At 39.1% G+C, this 8,002-nt stretch overlaps 1 protein-coding gene across 2 annotated transcripts in view; it reads left to right on the top strand.

The window, feature by feature from the left end:
• Positions 1-8,002, top strand: part of KCTD3 (potassium channel tetramerization domain containing 3) — a 95,735-nt gene that overhangs the window by 70,842 nt on the left and 16,891 nt on the right. For both annotated transcript variants that reach the window (XM_010706707.3, XM_010706706.3), the window contains exons 2-6: positions 3,152-3,205; positions 4,557-4,602; positions 6,235-6,308; positions 7,005-7,063; positions 7,248-7,328. In XM_010706707.3, the coding sequence (XP_010705009.2) occupies positions 3,152-3,205; positions 4,557-4,602; positions 6,235-6,308; positions 7,005-7,063; positions 7,248-7,328 (314 nt within the window). The remainder of the gene's footprint in view (positions 1-3,151; positions 3,206-4,556; positions 4,603-6,234; positions 6,309-7,004; positions 7,064-7,247; positions 7,329-8,002) is intronic.

The following is an 8,002-nucleotide window of genomic DNA, read 5'->3' as shown; positions in this document are numbered from 1 at the left end:
GCTCCGGCCCGAGGGGGCGGCGGGGCCGAGGGGTGGGAGCCCCGTCGCTGGGCGGGGTGCTGTGCTGTGAGCCCGAAACAAGGCTCGTCCGGCAGGGCTGTTGGGACAGGGGGATCGGGGGCGGCTCGGGAAGAGCGGACTGACGCGATATTGTAGCTATCGGCCGGAATGGAGAGCTGCGGTATAAAACGTAAACATACGCTGGAGTTGTGGAAGGTGACGTGCAGGAGTGTTGGTGGACTGGGAGGGAGCTGTGGGCCGGCTGTGGCCGGCATCGGCGTGATAAATGGTGCAAATGTTCCTGTCAGAATACGTAGGCATGAAAGCATCTGGATTACAGGAGGTAGTGGAAGCTGAAGGAGCGTGGCTTCCCGAGTCTGCACACAATGTAAAACCAGCTCTAATCAGTAGGAATGACTACTGGTATAATACTATTGCGTTACTCAGAAGACAGTCTTGCTCTCTAAATAACGTGCCGAAATCTGTCTTAAAGGAGGGTGCTGTAAAACCTGCTGCAGAGTTCTTTTGCTGTAATAAAATGCTCAGAACCTGGTTCTGCCATGAGAAGCTGCTTGTGAATTAGTCAGGCAAAACTCGTCCATAGTGATGCTGTCAGGATAACTTTGATGCTGGTTTGGACCAGGTTTCATGTTACCCTGAATAAGGTGCTTCGTTGAACTCAGTCTCTGGAATTATAGGCCAGTTCATTGTTTTTTATTGCGAGTAGGATCACAAAGATGCTTCAGTCTTATGTTTTAAAATTGTTCTTATTCGTAGTACTTACTTTATATTTCATTTTTAACTGAAGCGTTCTAGATTCTAGAACAAATACTTTCTGGATTTAAGGAGCAGGAAATGTGTACGTAGGCATTTACATTTCAGTAGGTAGACAGTAGGCAATTGTAACAACCTTCTGCGTAAAGATTGATGATCTAAAGTGCCCGGGCAGGGTACACGTTTCTTTTTTTCTCCCCATTAGTGCCTGTGGTCCGTATTAGAAACCTGAGACTCTTATTTTTGTTTGGAAAGCTGTCTGATGTGGGTTATTTAGTACAGAGACCCAGCTGAGCAGAGTTCCTGTGTTTTGACGTGAGATTCCCTCTGCTCCCAGGGACTGCCAGAGCTTCTCTGCTGCATGTGGTTGTTCCAGCAGCTGCGGTCTCAGCTTTTGAGGATTCCTTAGCTAGGAGTGCAAGGCTCTTGCAAGTTAGCAATCACAGAAATTACCATAAAAAGTTTGATGAGTTCTCTGATATTTTGCCTCCCTCTGCTTATAACTGTACAAGCGCAGCAGACTGTGAAAATGGCTGTTTTACGTTGGACAGTTAAGTGTGTCTGTTTCCAGTTGCTTGTGTTATTCTTTGAGATAACAGTAGGCTGCCATGTGATTCAGATTATTTGAGGATATTGCATGCTGTTTACCTAATTTCCCTTTTCTTTGTTCAGCAATCCTGAACGTTTTCGTGGTCGCATCGGTTTTCCTTGTTGCTTCAGAATTAATTTAGTATTTATCATTGAGTGTCAGAAAATGCCAGCTAGCTATGGTTCTAGTACATTTTCCATACCTTTTTCTATATATACTTTTTTCCCATGTGTACCTTCCTGTGGAACTATAAGTCCTTTGTGTCTTTTTGTTTTGTGGTTCCTTCTCACCCCAAACAAAAATAACTGAAAGCTTTAAGGTATCAGACAAGTTGAGCCTTCAGTTTGTGAAGACCTCTAAGAGGGTTAATGGGAGGGGTGTTGCATCTGTCCCCTTTGTCACAAGTGATGTCTGGATTAATCCCAGATATAAATGATGCAACGGATTGTTTTCTATTGTGCACGATTAAATGAATCGTGGATTACTTTCAGTTATGCACATACTGTAACATGGTTAAATGAATTGTACCCTACACTGGAAATAGAGAAGGGCAGTGTTACTGTGATAAAAGCTGTGCCCTAGCAAGTCCACAAGCGAGAATCTATATTCAGAAGTCACTTTCCATTTAAATAGCAAACAGTTTTGATTCTTGTATTTCTTTTAGACAAAAGACTTTGTGCATCTTTGTGCTTAGAACGCTGATAATGTAAATTTTGTGTTAAGAACAGATTTGTCATTGTTATGCTTGCAATGAGGAGGTGCACAATCTACATTCTGTGCAGAATGGATGGCAGTTCCATATAACATTTATGCTTCTGACTCCTAAACAATATAAAGTAATGCTTTTTGTTTACTTTTTCTTCCTAAGAAAACTGGAAAATACCAGCAGTAAAAAGTATATAAATTGTGTTTAAGTACTTGTATTCTAAAAATCTTTTGTGACATATTTCTGCACTATAAAGAAAGTTATGGAATTTTACCTTTGCAATTCCTTGTTCAATTCCGATTAACAAAGGTGTCACCTAAGGTTTCTTAATAGTAATGCTACTAAGAGACTGTGGACAACCAGACGGGTGGTGCTGAGCATTAATTCATTTCCCAAGCTGCCAGTCCAGTTGTCTTCGTGTTTAATCAAAAAAATAGCATAAGGAATTCGTAGGTATTTATTATGTAAAATACTGTCTGGAATAAGTTACGCTGTAACTTTTATTATCTTGTAATATTGTTATGATTCATAACGATAATCATAAGATATTTTCTTGCTTTTAACTACTAATGTAGCACTGTGGGCTCCTAGGAGGGCCCAAGAAGCAAAGCTACAGAGAATTAAAATCATTGATATTAACTTGTTACTATAAAATATTTACATGAGTCTTACTGTAGTCTTTTGCACTCTTCGACGCCTAAGTGAGGTTAATATGCAGTTAATGACAGATGTGGTGCAGTGTTGGTAAACTTATGCTTATTTTCTGGGTTTTTGTATCTGTGTACATGTCCGTGGCTTTGTTTATTTAGTTTTAAAGCATTGATTTTGCCAAAGTATGAGATCCAAAGAATGTTTGGGACAGTGTGTTACAAACGTGAAGAATGATAGCCTAAGCTTCACGCTTCGAGACAATCTGTGCAAAGAAACTGCACACAAATTTTGACTTTGTGTAGGTATGTTTCAGAAGTTTGAGATCCTTACCTGTTTCATATCAGCTTTGTAGGACATATCAAAGAATTTGACAAATGAGAATTTCCTCCAATTTTATACCTAATTCTTAACTTGTAACTATGGTCTCCTAGGTTCAGCACTTCGAGACAAACACTGATGTGGATTCCAGACTCCTTTTTTTCCAGGTATTTGTAAGAGCTTATTTTTTGCCATAAATATATTTTTATTCCTTACTGCTTTTTCCCCCTCACAAGCAATAGGATGGGTTGATCTGAAATAAGCATTCAAAATGCTTCTTCTGTCTCAAATGATGCACTGGCAACTTACACGTGCTGCAGTTGTCACTCTCTAGATGGACTGTCCTGGAAACATGGGTACAGATCTGCAGGAAAGGGAGATGTGACTGACTATTGTTACAATGCCACTTGTGATTTTATTGACCATACGTAGTAGCACCATGTTTAATGTTCCTTGAATTATTGCTGTTCCCCAAGTCAACTAAAGGTTTTGTCTTCTGCTACGGGATCAGTTGGATTATTGAGTATTCTTTTTGCTAACCTTTACCTCCCTACTGTGACTACTTCTGAAGGTTGTGCTGCTTACTGTTTGTACTCTAGTGATTCCCTGCTGTAGTCACTGGGATGTACATTTACCACCCTAATTAATTCCAAACACATAAAGGAAAACCTAACAGTTGCAGTTTTGCCTTCTTGCATTAGATTTTTGTACTCTAGATTTCCTTTCAAATAAAAGCCTTGCAGCTGGCATGGACAGGCAGCATTGCCTGCTTCTGTTAGAAATACTCAGATAAAGAGAGAGCTCAGAGATGTGGAAGGAGAGGCACAGGAAAGAAGTCCTTTGCTGTTCTCCCAGTCTCTTAACACTAAATGTGGAATCTAAGGAGGTTACTCTGAAAGTGCTCCAGTACTGAAAAATCTCCAAGCTAACTGCCATCCAGTGTGAGTTGGGATTTGGAAATAAAACTGTTGATGTTACTGAGTTTGCTTTTTGTCTGTAAAATCAGGTTTTGGTGTTTTTCTGCTGATTTGGAACAAGAAGACTTAGATCTGATGGGAGGGAAGGTTTAAAGTAAAATAGCGTAAAAACTCATCCATCCCATTCCTGCCCAGTAAGTCCATGCAGAATGGATTATTTATTTTTCCTTTTCGGCTGCTTTTACTGATTTCCTTGGTTGTAACAAACTTTGCAACCATCTGGGTGTCTCAGAAAAGTTTTCCATCCTTTCAGGCTTGTGTCTGTTCTCTGTAGGAATCTGAAAAGTGGTTGTGCAGGTTTTAGCCTTTCCTTAGGTGTACATGTACAGTTCCTTTGCTCAGGAGAAATGCACTGTGTGGTCTGATCAGCCTTCCTCCCGGCATTTTCCCTTACCTAGGCAGTTATTTGTTAGCTCAGCTATGCTGTTTTAAGAAAATGCAACCTACAGCATGTAAATACAGCAAACTGATGGTGAACTTACTTTGTATTCACGTTTGCATGTTCCTTGGTTACATCTAACAATAATTTCCTTTATTTTAGTTTGCTGAGTGGAAGAATTTCAACACTGAAGGATGAAACTGGTGCTGTGAGTAATAAATATATTATATTAATATTATGCTTTCAATTAGGTTCTCTCCTAAAGAACATTCACTCCAGGTGCTAATGATTATGCTGCCCAAGTCAGCTGTGCTAAAAGCTTGGAAAACAAATGGTCACATGAATGAAAAACATTCACATTCCTAGACCTTTAAGAACTTGCTTCAGCTTTTGACAGTATTTTCTCAGTCATTGTATTATATAACCCCAGTAGTTGTGTTGTGGAAGCCTGCGTTCACAGTGCTGACAGCACTGTCTCTGCTTATGAGTCTGTGAGGAGTAATGTTCAGCTGGACTTGTGTTTGTATTTTGACGCTTACCGTTTGAATAGGATGAAAACAGGGGACTTGGAATCACTTGTAAATATCACAATGTGTTTTCCTTGTCTTTTGTTGCAAAGAGCAGAACAAAGTCTGCCACCATCTCTCCTCTATAATTTCAAAACCTCCTTTCTGTGGTGTTTGTGCTATTATGATTGGGAGCATTTGATCTGGTCATATTTGGAGAAGATTTAAAATACCAAAAACCAGCTTTTTTTTTTCTCCTGCTTGTCCTGACTAGGACAGAGAAAGATCTTGGAGGTGTAACTATTTGTGTATCATGCTGCTGGTTGCTAAACTTTCATGAAAATTGATAACATCTCTGAATTTCTTGGCTCTGATCTTCACAGATAAAGGAAACAGGAGCAATGTGTGTATTTTTATGCTTATGTGTTGTACAGACAATGCAAATACAATAACAGTATTTATTTTCTTCAACTGAAAACCTGCTAATTGCTGTATTGCAGAGGGATGGGTAATTTTTATTTGGTAGCTGTTGCATATGTAGTTGAACATCTTGACAAGAAACTGTAGCTTTGGTTGGCAAATGTAGCGAAATGGCCTTTTCTGTCTGTGTTTGTTATTCTTAACTTGAAATAGTTACAACAATGCTGTTGAATGGTAAGACACAGAAGTACTTTTTGCTACAAGTGTAGAGGTAGTTGTAGTAAAAAAGCTCTAGACTTATCTTCAAATTTTAGTATGTTTACTGAAATTTGAACACAGTATGAAGTCTGAGTACCTGTTGATGTTTTTGGAGTCTCTAGAACTTAGCAGGTTTGTGGATGTTTTGATGGGGTTTGGTTTTTGTTCTTTTTTTTTTTAAACTGCCATCTACTTGCAACATGTTTGTATATATGTCTTTAAGAACCTTGAATTAGAGCAAGGCAGAAAAATAATGAGAACAGAGATGCTGTCTGAAAACTTCGGACAAGGGGGAATGGTTTTAAACTAAGGCAAGATTTCGGTTAGATATTAGGAGGAAGTTTTTCACTCAGAGGGTGCTGAAGCACTGCAACAGGTTGCCCGAGAAGCTTGTGGATGCCCCATCCCTGGAGACATTCAAGGCCAGGCTGGATGTGGCTCTGGGCAGCCTGGTCTGGTGGTTGGTGATCCTGCACACGGCAGGGGGTTGAAACCAGATGATCATTGTGGTCTTTTTCAACCCAGGCCATTCTGTGATTTTATGTTTTTGTGTTGACTGCACCATCTTCAACTCCTCTTTGCCAAACCTAGCACAAGAAAGCATGTTGACAGTTGCTCCATAATAATGCTAAAAGTACAACAATTTTTCCTTGCAGATATTTATTGATAGAGATCCAACAGCATTTGCACCCATTTTAAATTTTCTTCGTACAAAGGAGCTAGACTTAAGGTAAGAAATTCTAATTGTTTTAAGTAAAAATTAATCGGCTCAGATGCTTTAGAAATTGAGCAATTCTCATATGAAAAACAGTTTTACTCAGCTGAGTGTCTAATAATAGTCTCAGCTTCCTTGTAAACCTGGGCCTTTGTCTACAGTGGATGTATGTGTAGGTATATGGCAGTCACAGCATTATTTTTTGTTAGTGGATTCTTACAGTTTAGACTACTTCTGGCAATGCATTTTTCTATTTCTTTGTCCTTATGAAAGATTATTAATGTTAAGATCACTTTTAGTTATATGCAAATATTTATATTTAAGATTGTAGTGGAAATGGTAAGTCGGGGATTGAAACAGTGATTGAGCACCTGATGAGAAGGCAGGGCCAAATCAGGGGAGCTCAGGTGCATAATACTCCTGAGTGACTGCACCTGGTAGAGCTGGGATCCAGCCCTGCCCAGACCTCATTTAAGGGTTGGTAGTGGAGGCAAGGGGATCTTTCTGGAATCCCTGCATGTGTGAGGCATTCCAAGGGTAAACATATATATTTTTTTTCCTTTGTTTCTGCTGCTGCATTTGGGCTTAACCTTACTTGCTGCAGCCTTAGTCTTTGCTACCCTGATACTATTGCTGTGCTTTCCATCGCGTTGTAGTGTTACAAAGGTGTTATCTTACTATGTCCTTTCTTGTTTCTTTTGTTTTTTTTAGGGGGGTGAGTATTAATGTTCTCAGACATGAAGCTGAATTCTATGGAATCACTCCTTTAGGTAATTTAATTTAACTTTATTTTCTTGTGAGATCATCTTATCTTTGTTACTACCATTACAAATCCTTAGTAGTTGTAACTGTGTAGGTTTTTGAACTTACTGGTATAGAAGGCTATTTGAAATTATGTCATGTTTCCTGGGAAGTGGAATCTATGATCATATGTTTTCTTTTTTTCCACCTTAGTTAGGAGACTGCTTCTATGTGAAGAACTGGAACGCTCATCTTGTGGCAGTGTCCTGTTTCATGGCTACCTGCCTCCTCCAGGTACTTTTCTTTTTTGGTGTTATATTGAGCTACTTACTGCTTCATATGTTGAGGCAATTGGCAATCAAACTGTCCAGAAAAAGCCTTCATATGGAAAGATTAAAGACAACCGTTTGCACTGAACGTGGTTCGGACCAAAAAGTAGGACATATCGGTATGCTATATTAAATGATAAATTTAGAGTACTGGAGGAGGGGTGGCATGTTAATACCAAACAAACCGTGTTTAGTAGTAGGCCAGAGCAGAGGTTCTTCAAGTACACTTCAGTTAATTGTTCTTGGTGGAGAGTGCTCTTTTCTTTCTGATGGTGCAGTTACTTTATGTGCCCTATGTCAGTAGATGACAAATCAGCTTCTCTTATTGATTAGTACATGTTAGACTTCTACTTCTCTGCAGAGATGAACACATTTTGTGTGTTAACCTGAAGACTGGGGCATAACTTTTCTTCACAAGTTTTCTGAAGATGTTTTTTTTTTTTTAATTGCTTGTGAATGTCAAAGTAGAGAGCAGAGATGTTCTATTTCAGTACTGTGAGATATAGCCTAATTCTAATAGGTAATGGATTAGACTTTGGATTAATATAAACTAGTATTAACTCTGAATTTTGATAACAAATGAATATTTGTTATATTGCTGAAGTTTATAGAACGAGATAAAACATCTATTTCCTTTTT

The sequence above is a fragment of the Meleagris gallopavo genome, chromosome 2 (genome assembly GCF_000146605.3).
Source record: "Meleagris gallopavo isolate NT-WF06-2002-E0010 breed Aviagen turkey brand Nicholas breeding stock chromosome 2, Turkey_5.1, whole genome shotgun sequence".
NCBI lineage: Eukaryota > Metazoa > Chordata > Aves > Galliformes > Phasianidae > Meleagris > Meleagris gallopavo.
The sequence above is the reverse complement of the archived record's forward strand: the minus strand, read 5'-3'. Positions and strand labels throughout refer to the sequence as shown.